This window comes from Oxyura jamaicensis, chromosome 5 (genome assembly GCF_011077185.1).
Source record: "Oxyura jamaicensis isolate SHBP4307 breed ruddy duck chromosome 5, BPBGC_Ojam_1.0, whole genome shotgun sequence".
Classification (NCBI taxonomy): domain Eukaryota; kingdom Metazoa; phylum Chordata; class Aves; order Anseriformes; family Anatidae; genus Oxyura; species Oxyura jamaicensis.
Genome location: NC_048897.1, coordinates 38,676,387 through 38,698,877, shown reverse-complemented (window position 1 = coordinate 38,698,877; position 22,491 = coordinate 38,676,387). Strand labels below are relative to the sequence as shown.

Here is a 22,491-nt window from a genome sequence, read left to right as displayed (position 1 = left end):
CCCGGAGCCCACCCGCTTGCTGCTGCAGAGTTCAGACTCCTGCTTCCTTGTGTCCTCCTGCACCTTCTCTTGAACACGTGTGGGCCCAAACTACAGTTTGCCTGATTTGATCTGAACCTACAAATAAAATTTAAAAAAAAATCTGCATATGCAATATCTGTCTGAAAAGAGATAAATTCCAGCATGAGGAAGAGTAAATTTAAGATGAAAGCCCATCCAAGGTTCTGATTCCTTGATTAGAGGAGTCTAATTCACAGCACAACAAGGTCATTCCTTCTCTATTATCTTTTCTTTTCCCACAAGAAGTCTCTCACATGAGATTTGACCTGTCAGAATTCTAACCACATCATTAGCAGAGTTCATTAAACCTAAATCAGCAGCTTTTTTTCTCCCTCTCCAATTTGAGAAAGTGTCTTTGTGCTCCCCGCCCAAGTTTTTTCCTCACTTTGCTTCACTTACACCTCGGATCTATTCAACAGCCCAGGATTTCCCATGCTCCCTGAGCTGCCTGAAGCACTGGATGCATTCCCCACAGAGCCGAATTGCTTGCACTTGCTCCTTGACGCAGAAGCATTGAATTCAAGCAATGTGGTCAGGAAGCAGCTTTAGGTAGGGAGTGCTCAGAAGATCATTCTCACTGCTTCCGGAAGTTAGTGGTGGGGTCTGGTCCTGTCAGCAGCCCAGTACCAGGTCCCCATAAGATACAGATTAAATTCATGAGTACACATGGAAAGGAAATGGTGTTCAAGAGGATGAGCTATGTGAGCGCATGCACATGGATGCAGATAATTGTGTGAGCTACTATTCATCTTGTATAATTTCTGGTTTGGTAGCATCTGTCTGCCTGCTTCCAAGTCAAGGATTTCTAAATTCAAGTCATAGGGCAGGATGGCAAGGTACAAAGGACAGCCACCAAAATTCTAATGAATTATTAGTATTTGCAAACGGTTATTCATAAAAATTGCCTTACAGTTTTATGGCTAAATACCCAGCAGCATAGCAGAAATACTGATCAGCAAAGAAGGACAGAGGCAGAGAAATGCAATATCTGAGGTAAAATAACATCTTTTGTGACCGATCAGGAATAAGTCGGTTAAGGACTGTACAAGTCTGATTCCTCCCTTGTTACCAACAATCAAGCAGGGAAGTCCCTTCCTTTGTGCAGGGCGTTGGTATACACGTGGCTGACCCAATACAGCAGCTGACGCCCAGAGGTTGAATGTCAGCAAACTGAGGTGGCAAAGAAGCTGGTTGTCGTGGCAGGGCACGTGAGCCCTCACCTAAAACCCTCTTTTGCAGAAACTGAAGTTTGGTGAGAGCATGTGTCTAATTGAATGTGTACTGAGATAGTTGGCCTCTGACAGAAACAGGCCTTTTCTAGGCTGTAAAACATCAGGAAAAGAGCACTCTCACTCTTGCTACCCATGCCACTCTTGCCTGCGGTCTGTCAGCTGCCCCCTGAGGCCACCAGGTCTTGCCAGGATGGGGGAAGCTTCCCCCTAGAAAGGCCAGAGTGATGCGCCATCTACTCCAGACCATAACATGCAAACAGCACAGTTGGAAGGGGAAAAAATAAAATAATAATAAAAAACGTAGTCTCTTTCAATTTTTTTTTTTGTTTTTGCTTCTTTCAAAATCTTCTTTCTTCTTGAAAGACATACACTTGGTACCTGGACCAGTTTCAGGGAGGGAGGAAGGACTTTTCTTTAGGCACACAGTGGTCTATCATGCTCTCAAGAAAGTGAGATGCTGCAGCTGGAAGAGATTGCTATTTTCTGTGAGTTACTATGGCCATTTCTTTTCTGATGTGAAGACAAGACCAGCATCTGTAAAATATTAAAAAAAATAAAATAAAATTTGCTATGGCAGTCTATGAAGTGAGGGTAGGTTAACTGCTCCATAGTATGATAGCCCTAACTAACAGACTTGGTGCTAGGAATATCCTCCCATCAGTGAAGATGCAGGCCAGCGGCAGGTCCTTGCTCACCCCGAAGCCATCTGTTCCCTCAGGGAAGCTCCTGCCCCACCAGGAGCTGCTGGCTGACTTGCTGTCCTTGCTGCACCTCTGGCCTGGAGCTGCCGCAGGACAGCTGACATCAGGGACCAGAGCTATTAATCCGAGGCAGGAAGTCTACCTTGCCCTTCGACTTGAAATCTGACATTTATATTCAGATAGACCCCATTATACGGTCTTGTGTGCTCTTGCACCTCAGTATATACAGTTTATTAACATGAATTACAGGGGGAAAGAATCCACTATTTAAACAAAAGCATTAAGGAGTAGTTCTTTGTATTGCTTGTGCAACTCTGAAGTGTTTAACATGATCATAAAGACTTTTCACACATTTCTCTGATTTAAAGAAAGCTGTGAAGGTGGTCACTTATACAAGTATAGCCTATAGTGCCACAGGAACATTGCTTTCCTTACCCCATGCAATGCTCCACACTGAACAGCCCTTTGTCTGGCAAGGACTTCCACCTATAAACTGCCAATTTCCACATTTCTTACAGGGTGAAAACATGCCCATTCACAGTGTGATAAAACTGTACCTTTTAAAAATCAAAATGTAACCAGGTACTCCCCTCAAAGAGCTGTGCTCCTCTTTTCACAAATAGAAAAAAAATAAATAAAAAAAGTAAAGTTAATAGCAAAGATGGCAACTGAAGTGGCAAAAAAAGAAAAAAAAAAAAGTTATTTCTGGGACAAGGAATAAAAACCAAAATCATTTTAGCAATGTATGCTTACATAGGTCAATAACACAAGGCTACTTGTGTTCTAAACTACTCCAGTAGAGGGGGGAGGTGGGGGAGGAAGTATCACTGGATTTCATCTCCAGCAAAAAGTAGAAAAAAGAAACATATGCAAGAGAGAAGTAGGAATAGCTGTGCAGTTGGTGTAATGCCAGCAAAGGTGAGGGGCTTATACCACAAAACTGTTCTCCCTAAAATTGTCACAGTATATTGGAGTACCCAAAAGGTTAAGATGCAGTGGTTTGGATGTTTTAGAGAAAACCAGACCAAACCAACCAACCAACCAAAAAACAAAACAAAACAACAAAAAAAACACATATAGAGAAGAAGGTTTTGCAGATGCCCATACCTGACCTCCTTCTATAGCAGTAAGCTCTCCACAGGGTTCAAGAATGGCTTGAGTATCAAAATTGGAAACGAACAACAGAAATTAGGAAAAGTACATCAAGTAACACAGAGGGTACAGAAACAGCTTTTTGAAAATGCTCTTTTATTATTTAATTCATCAAAACATTTCAGTTTTCTCTACCAGATCTGAATCAGAGCAGCAATAGTCATTTTTCCACTGTAACATTTCCATAGGAGATAGTATGACAGACTTCGTGCACAGGACCAAAGCTTAGTGTGTTCAAGTCACATGACAACTGAACTATATCCCTCAGAGTAGGTGTGACAAATTGCTTTTAGTCATCTTTTCATTACTCAGCTTTGAGTACTACACAGGAAAAAATTCTTAAGGAAAGTGACCTTGTGTTATTGTGCTAGCGTATCAATTCATAACTAAAAATGCCAGTCTAACAAGAGAACTATTCCAATAGATTTGGTTTGATTTTATGGGTTTTACTTAAGTCTTTGATGAGATGTGTTTATTAGTACATTTGGTAAGTATTTAGACAGAATTATTTTTTAATTATACAAAATCTGTCGCAGAAATAGTTTTAATAAGGTACCTAAAGTTTTAGAAAATAAATATTTCAGTGACTATAACATCTGATTAAGACACATAGTAATGAGAGGTATATAAGAAAATGCAGTTAAAATACATAAATTTCAAGAGAAAAAGGAAACACCATTATTTCTGAAGGATTTGAACCTTCCTTCTTGAAACCTCCATTTCTCTCTGTCCAGTAAAGCTCTAGTACCAGCATTTAAATAGGCAACCCCACTATTCAGCTGATAGGGAAGATACATCTATTGCACTGAAGTACAAAGCTAAGAAGAATGTATATTTTATTTTTCAGCTTATTTACAAAAAGGTATTGCACCAATCCATTGTTATTTTTGCAGTTTAACAGTTTCCTTAAAGAAAAGACTACTATTTACAAAGTTAAAAACAGAAGTGCAAAAGCAGACTGAAAGAAACCAGAAAGAAAGGTTTATTTAAATTGCTAAGTACAGTTTTTTACCTGACCATAGCCCATAACCAGCACTACCTAAAACAGTTTATTTATCTGTAACTTCAGCAATCCTTGCATTTCTCTGTAGGTGCAAACTTTGTCTTTTACTCTAACCATGAGAAGGTTTACGTAAAACGTAAAAGCTAAACTGAGCTTAACTTAATAATAGCTTTATTTCTTCAGGAAAGTGATGCTTTTTTAGGTAAATTGGAAAAGCTACGTAGTATTAGACGTGTATTTAAGAAGTAGTGATAAATCAGGCATGATGCTTTTTCATTCTTCCTGAACACCAGGAGAAAAAGTTTGCCAGTATTTCTGGACTGATTATTCTAAATACACTGCCAATCCAAATTACACAGCACAGCATATGGTCCTGTCTCGGTCTATCTGCCACTGGGACTGTCGTGATGCATTTCTGGGGTATAGGTAAGTAGAACAATCATTACCCACAGATGAAGCAATGCCTGGGAAAAGAGAAGAAAGCATTAACTTATCAGCACAATCATCATTTACAGCAACAATGTGAGCTAAAAGAAACTATTTCTGTACAAACATTTTAAGTATTTTTCGTATCATTTTTACTTCTAAAAAAATAATTCTTATTTGCACAATGAAATGCTGAGTCAGATTCCAAAGATGCCATTCACACAAGGCTGAAGATTTTATACAAACAACAAAAAGAAATCTACAGCAATACAGGTGGCTTTTTTACGTCCTCTGCTTTCTCTTTCCATCCATGCCCCAGTAACTCCAGGTGTTCTCCCCAGTACCCAGCCTAGCCCACAGAAACCACATCATGTGATCAGCCTAGAGCAAGTGGTAAGCCACAGCTTCTGTGCCAACTGACTGACACCAGACAGTGTAAAAACAGCAGAGTTCTCCTTTCCTTCCCCTTACTAAGGGCACTGTTTTAAGGATTTTTTATGAACATCATAGGAATGTAAATTCTCATTCAAATTTTGTTGAAATTATACAGAATCATAGATTATCCTAAGTTAGAAGGGATCCACAAGGATCATCGAGTCCAACTCCTGGCTCCACCTAGGACCACCCAAAAAAACAGACCACTCATCTAAGAGCAATGTCCAAATGTTTCTTGAAGCAATCATGGCTCCAAGCTTGCCGGAGTTCTCTGGGGAACCTGTTCCAGTAACCAAATACAGTTGGTGGGGGTGTAACAAGGGAGATAACTGACAGTACCTAAGCCATATTTCCTTAAAAGAAAACAAACGAAAAACAAAAAACCCAAGACCTATGCATTAATATTACAATAGTCATAGTCAAGGTTCCAGCTGAAAAAGTGTAATTGTCATTGATTGCCCAATAGAGGGCTCCTGTGCAACCATTATTGAGTAGCTTCAGCAGTAAAATTCTTCAGTGTTTTAGCACAAAGCATTTTATTCACATATTGGGAAGCCTAAGTCACAAAGAAAGAGAGAAGCCAGGAATTAGAGAGCCCTGTTCCTTACAGGACTTAATAGGCTGGAAGAAACCATCACAGGGGAAAACAGTCATTTCCTTTATTTATGTGCCTCTGCTTTATTTCCTGAGACAGTGACAACTATTCTCAGAGACTCTGTTCAGAGAAATCATTGTGTTCTTAAGCAACATAAATTCTTTATTTCAAACTCTTGACTAATGCGTATTTTCAAGCAGGACAGATTGCACACATACCTTACTGCAGGTCACTTCAACTGACAGACATCTGCCCTCCCGTGGAAAAGGAAGGAATTTCATATCAATTGCAACCGACAATCTCACCTAATACGGATAAGCAACTTTCTACTACTTGGTGAATTGCAGTCGAAACAACTTTACTTGCTAGCTTTTCAACTACTAGAGTAGTGTGATTATTACTTACTGAAAAAAAGTGGATGGGCAAATATTAAGAACACCTACAACAGAAGTCACTTTCCTGAACTCAGTGTATACAGGTCACAATACTGTTTTCTATTTTAATTCTCACTCTATTTTTTACAGCCTTTTAAATGGTGGTCACATGAATGTCTTTAGAATACTATTCCAAGAATTCATAGGAAAAACTGAAAACTGGCAAGCATGACTCCAGAATGCTGTTTTGTAAGTACTACTTAATAGTCTACTCAAAAAAAAAAAACAACCAACGTTGAGTTGTTAATTATAAAGCCTTTTGCTTTTAAACATTAAATTTCAATTTCAGATGTACTATATGAACCGGCTATAGAAATCCTGCACTATATTCTTACTTCGAAGAAAACTTACTCACCATATAAATGATTACAAAGACTCTTGCTATGGGATACCGTCTTAGAAAGATTCCCAGCCGAATGCTGTGTAAGGGAAAAAAAACCACGTACAAGTTAGCAGTGAGAAAAAAAAAATCCCATTCCTCTCATTCTACTCACCACAAACTCAAATTACAGCTGATGTTATACATGTGTCTTTGTTTCTGACTTGAATTTTACTTCATGTATTCAAGACATTCAATGGAGTGAGAAAATTCAGAATTTAGACCACTAAATGTACTCTTTTTTTTTTGTCACATGCTAGGCCCAGACTTTGTGAACAGAGCTAAGACTCAAGAAGTGATATAAACATTTTAAACTCACAAATTTGTCAAATTTTGTTACTTGAGGAGCTCTCATTAATCTTTTTTTTTTAAAAGACTGAAGCATCTAAAAACCTTGTTCTCATTTGTAAAATCTAACAGATCACCATTCTTGTATTCTATTAGATGAAAAGGACATAGGTTTTCAAAGTTTACTGCTACAGTACTACAAAGTATACTGTACTAGATGTGCACTGTTGTTCAATAATGTTGTTTTTTAAAAAAAACACATGCAGATACAGAAGTGATTATGATACTGCCAAATGAATCTCAGACAGTAGGCTCTAATCAAGGAAATCCCAATATTCTTCACAATTAAATCAGACTACCATAAAAGCACAAAGGATTTCCTGTTAAGATATCTGAGAATTAAAAAGCACTACCTAATTTTGTTTTCTACCGGTATTTGACTGAAGTTTTGGGGCAGACCTTTGCTGTGAATAACTGCTGAGAAAATGGATCAAAGTAAGTCATTTGCTGGGCCCAGAATGATTTTTGTTTACTAATTCCTTGAACAGTTATCTTTCTTTTACGGTAAACAGCAGTACTGGGTCAGAACACAGAATCCTGCCTTCATCAGGATACCTAAACAAAAGAAAAAATTGACAGTCCCCAATTAATACTCATACAGTGTTTATCCCAGACCCAATCAAAACCTCTGAAAGTGAAAAAGATGGGAGTTGGTAAGGAAAAAGGTTAATTTTTTTGTATATAGTTTAATGATCCTCCTGTATCAAAAACTACAGATACAAGAGCACTGTCTGAATAATTTACTACAGCTTGTAACGTCCCAAGGATATAAATATCCTTGGAAAGCACAAGTGAACTAGGTCAATGTTTAGTAATTTATACTGTACTCAGTACATTAGCTTCATTATTTTTTACTTTTACTGTGAGGAAAGCAATTCAAAACAGAAGCTGTGTCACAGAAAACTGCAAAAGGACTCCAGTAATTACAAGATGTATTCCTCTAGCACACTCTTACCTAAACTGATCTATACTACTGGCAGCTTTGCGAACTCTCCCATACATTCCTGCCATGTTAGTATCCATGTCACTGAAAAGGACAGGAACATTACGCATACGAGCACCTATTTGAAGGAAAGAAAGCAAAACATCTCATTAATCTAAAACAGCTACATTATTGTCTAAATTTAAAAAAAAAAGTTTATAAAAAAGATATATAAAAATCAAAAACAGTGATTCATCTGATTTGTTAGTGTCATTTTGATGCAGGCAAGGATGTGTGTTGTGAGGGGAGGATTCCTGATAAACTTACAATCAAGGTAAGCATCGCTTCAACTCAGTACGCTTAAAAATTTATTTTAGTTAATGAGATGGACAGCTTGGTATTTAACTCCATTAAGCAATAATAATTCTATTATTAGGTATATAAAATAACAGGATTGATACTGTAAAGCTTTTTTTTTCCATTTGCTTTTATTTCTCATACCGTAAAATTTTGATAGCATTTCTGATACTAACTTGTATATTCCAAATATTTCTATTTTGTTTATACCTCTACTACGCATCAACTGTATTTAAAAAAGATTCACAGATTAGTTGTGATTGCATGAAGATACCAAAATCACTGAACTTGCTTAAACATGAGCCAAAAGGAAATATACTTCAAATTTGCTAGTTCTCATGACTTTCTTAGAGGTCTGTCTTTCACAAGCAAAGAAACAAAAGCTTAGATTGTCATTTTACACCCCTTGGAATTCATTAATTGCTTTTAAAGTCTTATCATATATATCATATATTATATATATACACCATATATATATATATATATATATGTATCATTTCAAACTGACTCTGAAAAGTAACATCTCAAAACCACGTATTGTCTGCTGAGGTTCTCCTACAGACAGGATGATTGCTACATAGTACAGATAAACCCACCTCAGTAGAACCCCCATGTTTTAAGCTGCTGTTCAAGAAGAACAGAAAGAAAGGAGGAAATTCTTATCAGCTCTCAAAAGTTCCGTGTTAATGCTCACCTCCCACCACCTTTCTGAAGGGGAACAATACTTCCTGCTTCTAAGATTCTGTTTAAACCCCCAAAGACAGATTTATTTGCACCTGCGACAGGATTTGTAAGTAAGTTTGTTCTAATAGTGTCACAGTACTGAGAATTAAATTGGCTTTATTAAGTTTACTTAACATCACTTACAGACGAAAAGGAGGTTTTAATTTAACTATTTTTGATACAGGCTGCTGCTAACAAGGTCTCTGCTATAAGAACCATTTTCGGATTTTTTTTCCCATTATAAACTCAGACCTACAGGAAAAGACATTAGGAAATACAGAATGCTGAATTGCAGAATGGAAGGTTCTAAATATTAGCATTCATTATTTACCTTCAGCACCATCAATTCCTGACATGTTGATGGAAGGTCCATTAGAACTACTGCCTTGGATAGCCTTCAGCTGTTGCTCAAGCCGTTCTAGTTGATAGACAAGTGAGTTTTTCTCTGTGCTCAGGCTCTCTAACATGGTCTGCTTCTGAATAAGTGTCTCTGTCAGCTGATGAAGCCGATTTTCTAGTTCGGTCTGACTACTACTACTTAGAGCCTTGTTTGTGAGCTAAAAAACAAAGCAAAGGAAAAAAATCAGAACACGTTCAAAATCTGACAAACATGACATATTACAAAACCTGATTATTCACTCCCACTTTAGACCTGAGCCATCCTATACCATTAAGATGTAGCTTCAACGATGAGACAATGGAATCAGCAGGAGCCAGAGGCAGTGAGATATCAAGAAATACAAGTGGAATGTAATGTACCAGGGCGGGTAGCAGGTATTCTTGAAACCAACATTACCGGAAGAATCATCTGCCAAAAGGCTCATGAACTTTGTATCACACTACACAAGTTTCCCAATCTTCTGACACTAGCTGTACAGCTGACCATAGCTGACCCTAGGTTATCAGCTTATTTAAATATTGACTACTTTTCCTTATGCTAAGATAATTTACACAAAATAAGGCTGAAGCCTTCCTGCTGTCCAAGGAGGCTGATGATGGTTGACACTATCAGAAGGTTCCAAAAGGGATTAGACTGATTTAAGGAAAAGAGTTACACAAACATACTGGCAGAAATTAGCAGGGACTTTAACACGTCTAACACAACTGCAGATGATGAGGGAGCACAAGGGAGTGAAGGAAGTGGCCAGGCTCACATTCTGTCCTCATTATCACTGTCTGAGATTGAACAGTAGGCTAGACAGGTAACTAGTCTGAAGGACATCTTATGTTCCTATACCCAATTAAAAGGATCCCTGCAGAAATAGTGATGACCCGATCAAACACCAATGACTTCATAGTTTTCATAAACAAGAATGTTGATCCAGCACCACCCCAACAGGTCTAGTTGGGTCACAAATTTTCTTTTTCCTCTGAGGACAAAAGCACATGTAAGTATAAAATTACGTTATTTACTACTTCGTGGTTGCCTTCCTGTACTCTCTCCACTTAGAGCTCTACTCTGTATTGCAAACAAGTACACACTAACTCATTACTAGAACTTGTGTCTTTTGTGCAGTTTAAGCAAATTAATAGGTTTCAACCCTGATTTCATAAGTAAAGGTAATAAAGTTATGTTCTATACAAACACAGTACCTGATTTCTGAGCTTCTGAATTTCTTCCTCTCTGTCTTTTATTCTGCTTTGCAAAGTATTTTTTGTTCGATACAATTCCTCCTCAGTATAATGGAGTTCCTATGAAATGGATAACAAAGATTTTTTTCATACGTATACTTTGAGAGACATTCTCTTATCAAGGGTTTCACAGTAGAACACAAGTAGGCAATATACTGGAATCAAATATAAACTGAAATTTAATATAATTTTATTTTATTTAATATAAAAGTTTCTGTCTAGCACTGGGAAAAAGAAAGAGCTGAGTATGAAGACAAAACTTAAAGACTATCAAATTCCTTTGTGAAGACTGACTTAACAAATACTAGTCCAGACTAGTTCACGAGATTTCACTGTGAACATGATTTATCTTCCTTATATTGTTTATTATATTGCTGTCTTTAAATGGATTAATAAAGGATTAGGAAATACTTTGGGGGAATCTGTGTTCCTAAAACAAACCCATCAACTGAAGATGCAGACACATTTTTTTTTTCTAAGTTAAAAAAAAACAAAACCTTGGCATATCTATCTATACCCGTGTATGAAATAGGTCTTCCTTAAAAGTTTAGAATAAATGAATGTAATACAGGGAAATGGGAAGGAACAGGTTACTGAACAGCAAAACTAGCTGTAAGTTTTGTTTCTTCCAGGATTTAGTGGCTGTGTTAACTCCTAGTTAAAGACCTACCATACTTATCTTTTAATTTAAGACACCCTTCAAATCACTGTACCACTTCAGCTAATAGCTGCTACAGAAAACAGATAATCGTATATCTGATGGTTTGAAGGAAAAAATTAAGAAATAACCTTTACTTATTTTCCATCTTCAGTCTCAGAAACCTTCCAGCAAGTTAAAGCAACTCCCAGATAGAACAGACTACAATTCTATTAAGTTATCAATTACCTTAAAAGCACATGTACCTGTATGTCATCAAAAGGAATAGCTCATTTTCTGTAATAACTGATAATACCTTTATTTTTATTTTATTTTTTTTAAAAAAAGACTTCACCTCACTTTTTCTATACATAGTATTGACTTGAAATATACCCCTCAGAACAGCAGGAGTAACATAATACAGACTACCATCTGCTTTGATATAACAAACATCAGCTATCCATCAAGAGCAGACCTCGACTTCTGCCTTTTAATTAGTTCAAGCTGCTAGCATCTCATTAAAATGTAATTTCTGAAAGGACAGATAATCCTGTAAGATAAATTGTTCCTAGCAGATACAGTGTACTCTCCCAGTTTCCTCATTATTAATTCTCTTTGCATGAGCTTTTTTTTTTTTTTGAAACTGAAATTTTAATAGGGTGCAAAGCATTGGTCCGATTTATACTGATTTAGTTTAAAATATGAGTTTGCCTTTTTTCCCCCTCTTTCTAGCATAAACCTGCTTAACAAGATAACAAGATCTGACAAAATTCACTAGTACCATTTTACCAGCTATTTGTCTTATACAGCAGGGTGAACGTAATTAACTTTAGTTTCAGAACTGAATAACGAGTAGATTAAAAAGACTATGAATTTGGCATTACAATAACACTGTTTGAAGAGCTAAATTGTACGTAGATATTGAGCATAGGAAGTCCTACCGTAACCATTTTTAGTATTTAAATTTCTTGATATAAATAACAGTTACACATCCTACTATACCCCTGTTGTAGAATTGTTCCCCTGCTGAATAAAATTTAAGGTCACGATCAATTTTGTGCACTCCCCATGGTCATGTTTATTCCTTAACTCATCACTGAGTTACACCCATTTATCAGGAGTACTGCTTCTTACTGGTTGCACTGTGGCCTAGTGACACTCATTAAACTTAAGGGGATTTCTTTAGAATACAGGAAGAAAGAATAATCTAAATACCATATAAGCTCCTCTCTCATTAAGCTGAATGTTCTACCGATGACACCAAATGGGGCCTAAAATAAGACAGACCAAACAGCTTTCAAGAATTCCTTACCTGTTTTTGCCGTTCTAGTTCAGCTTCTGCCTCTTGCTTGGCCATTTTATGTGCTGCTATTTGCTCTTGTAGGTCTTGAAGCTGCTCCCTCACTGACTCAGCTTCACTCACCTGCTGAGTCTCCATATCCTGAAATTAACAGAGTGTTCCCATTTCACTAACATTCAAACAATACTTCAATCTCTCATAGGTAACAGAAGTTTAATCTTCAATATTCCTTCCAAGAACAATGAACGTGATGGTGAATGAAATAATTGACTTTCACTCATTCTATACAGAGTATTTTTATTGTAATAGAAATAAGATAAATGCATTTTGTAAACATGAGAACCCTCCAAGTGACTTCTTCCCTTCCACTGTCTAGCGGCTACAAGTGTGTGAAGCAGGCTTGCATGCAGCTGCTGGGTTGAGCCAATTATGCCCCAGACGACTCAGATTACCCACATCCTTTTCTGCAAGGGCTACTAATCCTTGAAGCAACTGTAATCTCTGCAGAAATGACCAGGCTTGTTTGGAAAGAAATGCTTACCTCAAAAGGAGTGTGTAATAGTGAGGAAAGAAAGAATGGTGTCTGTAACACTCCTCCCATCATCGGGAGTGAGAGAACATGGAAAGAAATTGGGTATCTATAGGTATTTGCCCCACACTGAAAAAAAATGGCTTGTTTTAATACTATGTCAAGCAAACATTAGAAGCAACAGCCCTAAAGCACACAAGAAAACAGTCCTTTGTACATGGTTAACTACACAGACGTGTAGTAATCATAGCTACCTGCAGGTCTGTTCTCATCTGCTGTATTTGTCCCATTAGCTTCTGTATTTCTTCTTTCTGAGTGTCACGCTCATGTCTCAGTTCTTCCAATTCCATTGTGCTTGCAGTATGGCTATCCATACCTTCAATACCAGAGCCTTCTTTTAGGCTGTTTATCAACTTTTCTTTGGACTGAAATAATAAATCAATGTATTATCGATGGCAATATTTAACAAGTGCTCAAAAACAACTTGTCAAAACGGCTTTGCTCTAAAATTCGTATGTAGATGTACAGCAAACTAACTGCTTTATCTGGTCTTTAAGACAAGTTACTAATGACCCTACAGATTTTAAAATGGAAAATGCTTCTCTACTGTTATTTTTTCTGATTTCCTGTATGCCATTATATTGGATTTACTGAAAGTTTGTGTTATCTAAAGAAGAGTGCTGTTTTTCTCTTTAGAAGTGCCTGGATTGTTAAACGTGTCACAGATAAAAATTCTGGCTTTCCAGGTAACACAAGAGAGCAGACAGACATTACAGGCAAAGCTTTAGTCTATCCTTTCTCCTGCCAACAAAGCCAAATAAGAACCAAACCAGCAATAACTCTTCTGGGAAACAAAATTAACCTTTTTATTCAGAATCAACCTAACGTTAGCTTGACATTGATTCCTGATCTCATGCTTCTTGTATTCAGCACGATGATTTAAATACGGTCCTCAACTACCAGACTAAATTCATTATTCTAAAATAAAATTTATCCTTAATGTTTTGCTAACTTTCATAAACAAAATTCAAATTAGCCAAGTTTGGTTTTTCTAACTTTGATAAGTAGTAATGCACAAAATATGCAATTTTGCCATTGTTTATATAGTGCAACCTTTGAGTATATATAAAAATATTTTCTTTGATTTACACGTAAGCATCCATGCCATGCTATGCTTCAGCCTCAGGCAGAACAGAGCAGTTTTCTTGACACAAGAACTCAGGGAGTTAAACAAATTGCAGGTTACATCTATGTATCTATTAGGAACACATTGACAGCTGTTGCACAATAAGCGCAATGGTTCACTTGGATATTTCTTTAAGTTCAGAACCTGTAACTTCCATTTTAATTATGAAACCCAACCTGTAAATTTGAATTTTTGAGATACAAAACAGATTGGTAGCTGTTCTGGACAGGTATCATATACCCCAAAGTAAATTACAGGTTACATGGAAAAAACACAGATTGAATTACTTGAGACGTAACACGTTAAAAAGTGAAGTGTACAAATCAAACTGGACTTCTTTAAAGAAATGCTTACTTGGAGTATGCGAGTAGCTTTTTGTTTGTAGTCTGTCAATTCCTGTTTTGCAGACTCAAGGTGGTTTTTAGTTACTTTGACTTGCTGCTGAAGCTCATCAGCTCGCCTTTTTTCATCTAAATACTTTCTTTCTGCTTCAGTTATCCCTTCTGCCAGTTTCTGACGTTCTGCTTCCATTTTACTTAAACGTGCCGCAAACTCATTCTATTAGCAATAAAGAAACAACACGTTGTGTTTAAACACAACCTCAACTTTAACCTAGAAAGCAAGAAATAAAAGTTTAAGAGCAACTACACTTGACACAACACCTCACATCGACTGCCTCCAACTCAGAGATGCATTAGTGCTATGTGAAAAAAATCCTGTTAGCTTAAGGAAGTGGCAAATGAGAACAGTAAAAATATAAATTTCTTTCCCACATCAGAAGTGGGTCTTATTGTTTATATATGCTTGGTAAACAAAAAGCAAGCTTTCCCTGAAAAAAATATCAAATTTCAACTGCCATATTTTGATGTGGTTAAAAAAAAAACACCAACAAGGATTTTCACAAATATTATAAACAACAAAGTCCAAACTAAATGTGGAATGCACAAGTTCCAGCAACATGAACTACCACGTTTATCATAGCAGTGATCACTCAGCCTAATATTTTTAAGATTACACACCAAAATTGTAGGATACAGTGGGTGGGGACACAATCCATATATGGAAAATTAAATTGATTATAGATTTGGTTTTAAGATATGTTTTTACATCAAAGATAACATTAAAAAAAAGTTTTTCAGCATCAATTCTCCAAAACTTTAAATCATAAAGCTTTCAAAATAACATAAAAAGTAAACTAGCATCGTAAGGATGCTTAGTGCAGCAGAAGGCACATCTTTCCAAGCACTCAGTACCCTGAACAGGAAATACAGTCAAGGGGAAAAGACAGTAGTAAGAACCTCACAGATCTAATCTCAAAAGGAGAGTCTGAAACTCTTCTTTAATCTTCCCATCTAACCTGCATTTGTTTGTAACTTTCTTGCTCTCGCTTCAGTGCAGAGTCTGCATCACGCAACCTGTCCTGAAGGGTTTGAAGGGCTTGATTTTGCAGACTGCTCCCTTCACTGTGGTCTTGTATTATCCTGAAAGTGATACACATATTAGTTGAGAAATAACAAATCTAGTACGATTTTAAGGTAGAAATATAACTACCTCATTTTAACACCAATCTTGAAAATTTACACGGTAAATTACTGAACACGGCTGGCTACAGTTGTGAGGTGTGGAGTCAGTAACTCATGCAGTCCCTCCCTGACCTACATTCTGGAGTGTCCAAGTATGTCATATCCCAGTACTGACGTAAGTCAAAAAGTCTTTATATGTGCGGATAAGCAATTGTATTTTTCAAGATAAACATTTCTTGAGATCTTTAGCTTCAGGCCTGTGACATAAATGTAAATACATTACACAAAATGTATTTCAGTGATGAGGTGGCAATTCTCTTATTTAATATTCAATTACCCAGTTTCCACTGCCAGCTATGATGTAATGGGCTTAACGTAAACATTCATATTTCAAAACTTGATGCAACCTGCCCACATTAGTTTATTCATTTTTATTCTTAAAGAGACTAATCTACCTTGAATTTTGAAGTTTACTACTATTTGCAAAGTCATGAAGTCTGAAATTATGACGTACCGTGATTTTTCACTCTGCAATGCTTCCAAAGCTTCCGTACGAGAACTTAACAGCTGGTCAGCTTCTTGCAACCGTACTTTCAGCACAGCTAGCTGGGAATCCTTGGCACCAACAGCTTCCGTCAGATCATCAACTCGAGCTCGAAGTTCTCTAACCAGCCTGTCACTCTTCGAATGATCAACATTCCACTTCTCTACTCTTTCCCGGGATTTGTTCAATTCTACAAAGTAAAAGGTTTCTTTGAAGTTTTTACAAATAGAGAATTACAAGTGTAAATGGTCAGGATGCACATCAGTAATACTAAAACTTTGTGCCAAGATACAATAAATGCCAGACTCTGGCTATCGGACCCATAACTGTTTGCACATGATCTCAAAACTGGCATCTTCATTCTGGCAATGTTACCTGCCTCATCCCTTGCAATGAACTACTGTTGAATAGCCCTGATTGTGTGGGCAAACCTTTTCAAACCTCTGCATAAAGCATCTAGTTCAACTCAATATGACAATAAGATCAACCTAAAATAGTCAGCAGAAAAATACCTCAGTGTTAAAGTAACACCTGGATACTCACCTAGACTTTTGTTTCTAGTTAAGATTACATGTTAAGCTTCAATGAAGACAAAAGTTCTCTGGCTCATACAGTTACTTTGAGAAAAAAACACAGTCCCTCTGTCGTGTGCCTAACTGTAGCAGTTTGACAAACATTTTATTACTTAAGTGCTTTTATATTCATTTGTTATATTTGCCACTTCATGTGGCTTTGAAAAAGCTAGTAAAATCATACAAAAATATTAAATCTGGTATTTTAATGTCAATTTATAGGCATTAGAGATCAAAGCTTACAGCCCGAAAGTAGTCAGGTCTCAAGCACTTAAAGCACTAACTATTTTGCCAGGACTTTTAAAAGGCAGGAAGAATATTTTAATAATGTTAACATCTGTTAACGTTGTTTTAAGAAGGTATAAGTTTTGAAATTAACTCATCTACATCATTTTAGTCAATATTTGTGTTATTTTTGTAGTTGAACAAGACTTTTTGTTTCTCCCAGTTCATTATTCTGGATTCCAGGAACCATTTTGCTTGGTAAGTCATACATACTAATATAACTAGAAAGACTTTATTAGAACCACAGAACACTCACAAAGTAGTAGCATCATTTTCCAGTTTACTAGCATTTTAACTATATCACACTGTTTAGTTTCCCAAGTACAGTACCTTCTTGTGTTTCTTTGGACCTCTGAATTAATGATGCCATTTCTTGATTTAAAGACTGAACTTCATTCCGCAACAGCTGATTCTCCAGGCGAAGATTGGATAGCTCGTGTGATTTGAAATCATCATTAGCTGTAAGGCTAGGATTAGCTGCTGCACTTAGTGATGAATCCTTCACGCCATCCACTTGTGCTCCCAGACCAGAATCTGAACTGTCTGGAGTTTCTGTATAGAGAGAGACAAGTTAGAACTGAATGTATTTGGAGATCACCTTGATACAAACAGTAATTTCATGTTATGCACCAGTGGTTAAATGCATTCAAGCTAAAAAAAAATAATATCAAAATAGCTTATACTGAAATGGAACATGGCATTGCTTCTCCACATGGACTTGCACACAGCAGACAATGATACACTATACAGGTATCATGCAGCGATTTTGCTAATCCAGCAACACAAAAATCATTAAGTTTCTCCTTAGGGTTCTAAGATGTTAACACTTTTTCATGACTATGCTGCCCAGAGATGTCTTCAGAAGTTGAGAGAGAAGCAGATGATACTGAAAGTACTAAAAATTGCAGTAGTTGCTATGTATATGTTCATCTCATTTTCCACTAAGGGTTTGATTTTGCAGACACAGATTTTATTTTTAAAAGTCTGTTCAGATGGCTATACTTAATCATTTTGGGGTCAAGCCTAAATATGTAATTCAGCCATGCAGCTACACGTTTTAGTTACTTTTATGTAAAAAAGCATTTTAAGACTCACTTCAGTCAAAACATCATCTCATTGTCAATTCTTCTTTTTAAAAGAAGAAAGTTGCAGTGACTCAAAGCAGGAGTGTAACCTTTCCTTTCTCTAATGGGAAAAAGTAAGGTAGATACACTCTGTTAAACTGTTAAAAGCTTTCTGCCAACAGAAACTAATTCTCTCTATTATGGAAACAACATAGATTCTTACTTTTTTTTTTTTTTTTTTTTTAATCTTAGAACCACAATGAGAACAGTAAGGGAATTCCTGGCAGTGAACTGAAGAATCCCCTGCGAGGATGGGGGAAGCTACAGCCCTTGCCCAGCATGCACAAACACACCCAGGGCACTGCTTCCAGCTGTCTGCACACTGGAATCAACACTGAAATTAGTGCGGCCACTCTGATGGTCTTGATCTCAATGCACAAGCAGCTGGAAGCTTTGCACCTACATAAGACAGTGTATCACGCAAGGAGCAAACGAGCAGGTGATGCAAAACCACGACTTCTGAATTCAGTATGTCCCAGGCAGGTAACACGAAAATCCACGGGGAAAGACTGCCACAAATTCATGTGAGACTGCAGTTTAGCTGCCACGTTATTTATTTCACTCTGATTCCAGCCAACCTGCTCCACCTTCCTGGCTACCACTGCAACAGGTATCACCCAGTGCCCGGGGAGCTGGGACAGACTGTTAATGCTGAGCAACATACCAGCAAGTAGCTGCAGTGACAGCAAAATTCATTCCAGGTTTTCTCAAATCTCTTTCCTATTTAAATGGTTCTAAGCAATGTTGTTTCCTTCCTTTCAGTTCATTCACACAACTTCCAAATTATCAGACAATCTATCTTCATTCCTTTGGATAGAAAACTCAAGACATTAATGAAGCTAATGAAGCAAGAAATTGGCCAGTTACAGCACATACTGAATTGCATCCAGGGCAATGTACAAACTTTAGCATTGTTTTTGTCTACAGCTAACGGGCCATAATCTATTCCAACAACTGTTAAAGAGGCTATCTAAACGCAGGATCTATGCAGTTGACTTTGAAACTAGTGTTCTCCAACTCTGTTTATCAATTGCATGCTTCCTCGCTTGGCAGCTCCAAGATGCAAAACTCAAAAATCCTCAGAAAAGAACTCAAGGGAAAACTCACTGAGCAAAACAAGCATAATCCCTGAGCACCAATTATCAAGACAGAGAATGCCATGGTGTCGTTTTACATATTTGACTTGTAACTATTAAGCGTTATTGAAGTTACAGACCCAGAAATACAAAAGTCACATTTTTGTAAATGACCCCTTTCTACATCTTTACATCTTCCACTCTTCAGCACGCTTAATACAGTTAGTCAAAAACTGGCACTTATAGCACTTCACATGCTCAAACTTCAGAAAGAGTAACTAACTACGTAATTAAAGAATACGATGCTTTGCTTCCATTTTATAGAAGAAACAACAGCACAGATATAGATTGGAGGTAGAGAACACGAATTCCCGACACTTTGCAGCTGCATTCTCCTTAGCAGAGACTTGAGAATAGCCCCAGGTTTTGACCATCTGGCCTGGAAGCTATTTCAGGCTCTGGATATGGACTGCAGTAACAAACTACTGACAAACCCAAAGGTCTCATCCATCTCACTCTCTCAGGCCTGTAGCTCTACAACAGCCTGTCCACATCCAGCTTCCCCCTCTCTGCAGGCCACGCAAGTTTGGCAGCTTACCCCTTCACGGCAGAAGGGAGAAAACCTCACATTACCCCAGGTGGGGCATTAGGCAACAACCAGCATCATCTAGCATCTGTGGCGAATGTCACCGTCTCACCTACGTGGCATCACCAGGTAAGAGCCCCTGGGCGATGGAACAAACACAGCAGCACCAGAACCTATGCTACTAAGTGGGGACGCACAGGAGCTGATGCAAGGTCAGCCCACAGCTCAGGGAGGTGGAGGTGAGCAGCAGCACTGAGGTGTTTCGAGAACACGCAGGATTTAGGTGGTACCTACAGCGCTTGCCAAATCAGTGTGACAATCCCAGTGATGGAAGATGTTCAGGCCCTGCTGAACTCCACACATCTGACACACTACTGCCACTAAATGTTTCAAAAAGTGTCAGTAAATCAATTACCTAGCCTTACCCTACATGTAGGTGAGATTTAAACATGTCTAGGTTCAAAATTATTAAACTACCATTGCCTTGGCTCCTGGTGGAATTATCTTCAGTAGTTTTTCCACTCTGCGTACTTGTAGACACAGAACTAATGCTTGAAGTCCGAGAGTGATTTTGGGTAACAGGTGCCTTGCTCTTCTCTTTTTTGGAGTCCATCCTTCCATTAGGCTCTTTCTCAGAACTGTTGAGAAAATCAAATAGCAACTCATCATCAGGTTCAGACTTTTTTCTCCTCACAAAATGTGAGGAAGCTCTGGGTGTGGAAACGCTTTCTGCAGGAGAAGCAACTTCTGAAGATGTCCTACGTGCTGGTTTAACATTTGCTGTTCCTGCTAGGATTGTAGCCTTTTGGTGTTTAATATTATCAGCTGCTGAGGAAATGTAGGCTGCTTTGGATGACGTCTGGTACTTCAGCTCTCCTGTATGCTGGCGCAGTTCAGAATATTCATTGGCAGAGTCCAAATTCTTCTTATCATAAACTGCACTGCTCGCCACGTCCTTTTTGCTCAGAGCCGACGCAGCACCTTGATCGACCCTGTTGAGGAGATCCTCTGCCTTTCCAGCAAGATCAACCAGCCAAGACATGATCGATGTCTGTTGATGATCTCTACAAAATTAAAATTTCAGGAACATGAGCTGCAAAAGACATAGAAAAATGAGACAGGAGTTGATAAGACAAGATGTATGAGTTACCTGAAAAAATGCTGTGTTCATGTATTATGGCTGTAACTGTGTTAATGCTTTTGTCCTGCCAGCTTCATATCTCAGTGTTTGGATAACGAATGGACATAAATACGTTCCTTGGCACAATGCACAAAACCAAAACTTTACCATCAGCCCACGTATCTGTTCCTAGCACCAGCAGCTGCCAGGGAGCACCCAGCTTGTTAGCCAATCTGAAGCAACAACACAAAACAAGGCCTGCTAGCACCTGACAGAACCCAAACCCGGGGGGGGAACGAGAAGCAGCCAGACGCTTACCACAGGCATAGACACACAAACCTCATTCCTTAAAGGTCTGGCCTGCAGATTTCGGTATGCGACCCAGCGGGAGGCACTCCCCGCCCCAACCCCGCAGCCCGCCGGCATCAGACGCCCCTCACGGCCCCCCCGGTCCCTCACGGCCCCCCCGGCCCCGACCCACCGGGGCAGGCCGCGGCCCGGGCACCACCGAGCCCCTTCCGGTAGACGTGGCCGCCTTCCGGGGCACCCCCCCGGCCCGCGCGCGCATGCGCAGGAGGCGTTGACAAGCCCCGCCCACAAGCGCGGCGAGGGGCGGGGCGAGAGCGCCCTTGCCCCGCCCCCAGTAACGGCCCGCCCCGCGGGGTGACGTCAGCGGCCCTGAGGGAACGGTCCCCGCCCCGGGGGGAGCGCGGGCTGCCTGCCGTGCGGCGCTGAGGGGGCAGGGGGAGCCCCAGCCCCGCCGTGCTCCTCCCGCAGAGCGGCTGGGGACACGGCTCCTATCTCGTGTCCAGGCTCCCTTATCGCCTTGCAGCAATACCTCCCACACATATGTTCTGTACGATAACACGAGTGTTGCCTAAAAATACTTTAAAGATGCTGTGCAAGCAAAGGTGATGTGCGTAACGGGTAAATAGCCAAAGGTTGTCTTAACTATTTTTTTTTAGATAAAGTTCACCTAATTTATCACGACTGGTCTCCGAGACATGAGCTGAGGGCAACCCGAGGGCTTCCCACATCCATATGGACTCCTTTATAAGAAAGTACTTTGGAGCTCCCTCTGGTAAAGAAATAATCTAAGCTCTAAACCCATTTCTCTTTCCAGTCTTTGACTTCCTTTTCATAAAGTCACTCAGGATTTTCTCAGGCTATTTCCTGGTGACCCATCATGATCCTTGATGAATTCAAGCAGCCCATTTCCTTTCTCAAAACCCCGTGATGTGGAGGTTTGCATGACAAAAAAAGGGTCTTGTGAATGCTCCAGCCAAGAGATTTGGCATAAAGAACATCTTCAGCAATCTCTTTAGATATATTTGCTCTATTTGGCAAGTTTCACTTTCAACCAAAGGAAAAACAAGAATTTAAAATTGATTTTATAAATGAAAACTACTACCATCCTACAAGGAATAACATATAACTCCAGCAGTGAGTGATACGTATGAGTATTTGTTAAACACATAAAAGGCACATTCAGGAGGAAGGAAGTTTTTGTACAAACAGGAGACTTTTCTATGGCTTTGCGTGTATGGGGTTGAAGTACACAGCAAGTACCTTAGATAATTTCAGAACAGTGTTTATTGTTGGGTAAGAAG

The 22,491-nt window shown here is 38.7% G+C and overlaps 1 protein-coding gene across 3 annotated transcripts; it reads right to left on the bottom strand.

Moving 5' to 3' along the window:
* Window positions 1-3,224: 3,224 nt before the first annotated feature.
* GOLGA5 (golgin A5) lies at window positions 3,225-21,491 on the bottom strand. Of its 3 annotated transcripts, none has more exons than XM_035328021.1 (13): window positions 21,363-21,491; window positions 20,239-20,854; window positions 17,306-17,527; window positions 16,089-16,308; window positions 15,409-15,532; window positions 14,406-14,609; window positions 13,120-13,290; window positions 12,349-12,477; window positions 10,361-10,459; window positions 9,099-9,324; window positions 7,721-7,826; window positions 6,394-6,457; window positions 3,225-4,612 (listed from the first exon to the last, which is right to left on the bottom strand). In XM_035328021.1, the coding sequence occupies exons 2-13, from the start codon at window positions 20,801-20,803 to the stop codon at window positions 4,532-4,534; spliced, it is 2,211 nt and encodes a 736-aa protein (XP_035183912.1). In that variant the 5' UTR covers window positions 20,804-20,854; window positions 21,363-21,491; the 3' UTR covers window positions 3,225-4,531. The 3 variants fall into 3 exon arrangements, with proteins under 3 accessions (XP_035183912.1, XP_035183914.1, XP_035183913.1); XM_035328023.1 differs by having other exon boundaries at window positions 20,245-20,854; XM_035328022.1 differs by lacking the exon at window positions 21,363-21,491 and adding an exon at window positions 21,069-21,118 and having other exon boundaries at window positions 20,239-20,858.
* Between the last annotated feature and the right edge of the window lie 1,000 nt (window positions 21,492-22,491).

Bases quoted from the DNA above. Each gene is read 5' to 3' on its own strand.
- GOLGA5 (XM_035328021.1), bottom strand. From the start codon at position 20,803: ATGTCTTGGCTGGTTGATCTTGCTGGAAAGGCAGAGGATCTCCTCAAC. The intron at 14,610-15,408 runs GTTAGATGGGAA...TATTGCTAATAG, and splicing joins AAAGTTACAAACAAATGCAG to AATGAGTTTGCGGCACGTTT. The intron at 10,460-12,348 runs GTAAGGAATTCT...TCCATTTCATAG, and splicing joins AACTAGAACGGCAAAAACAG to GAACTCCATTATACTGAGGA.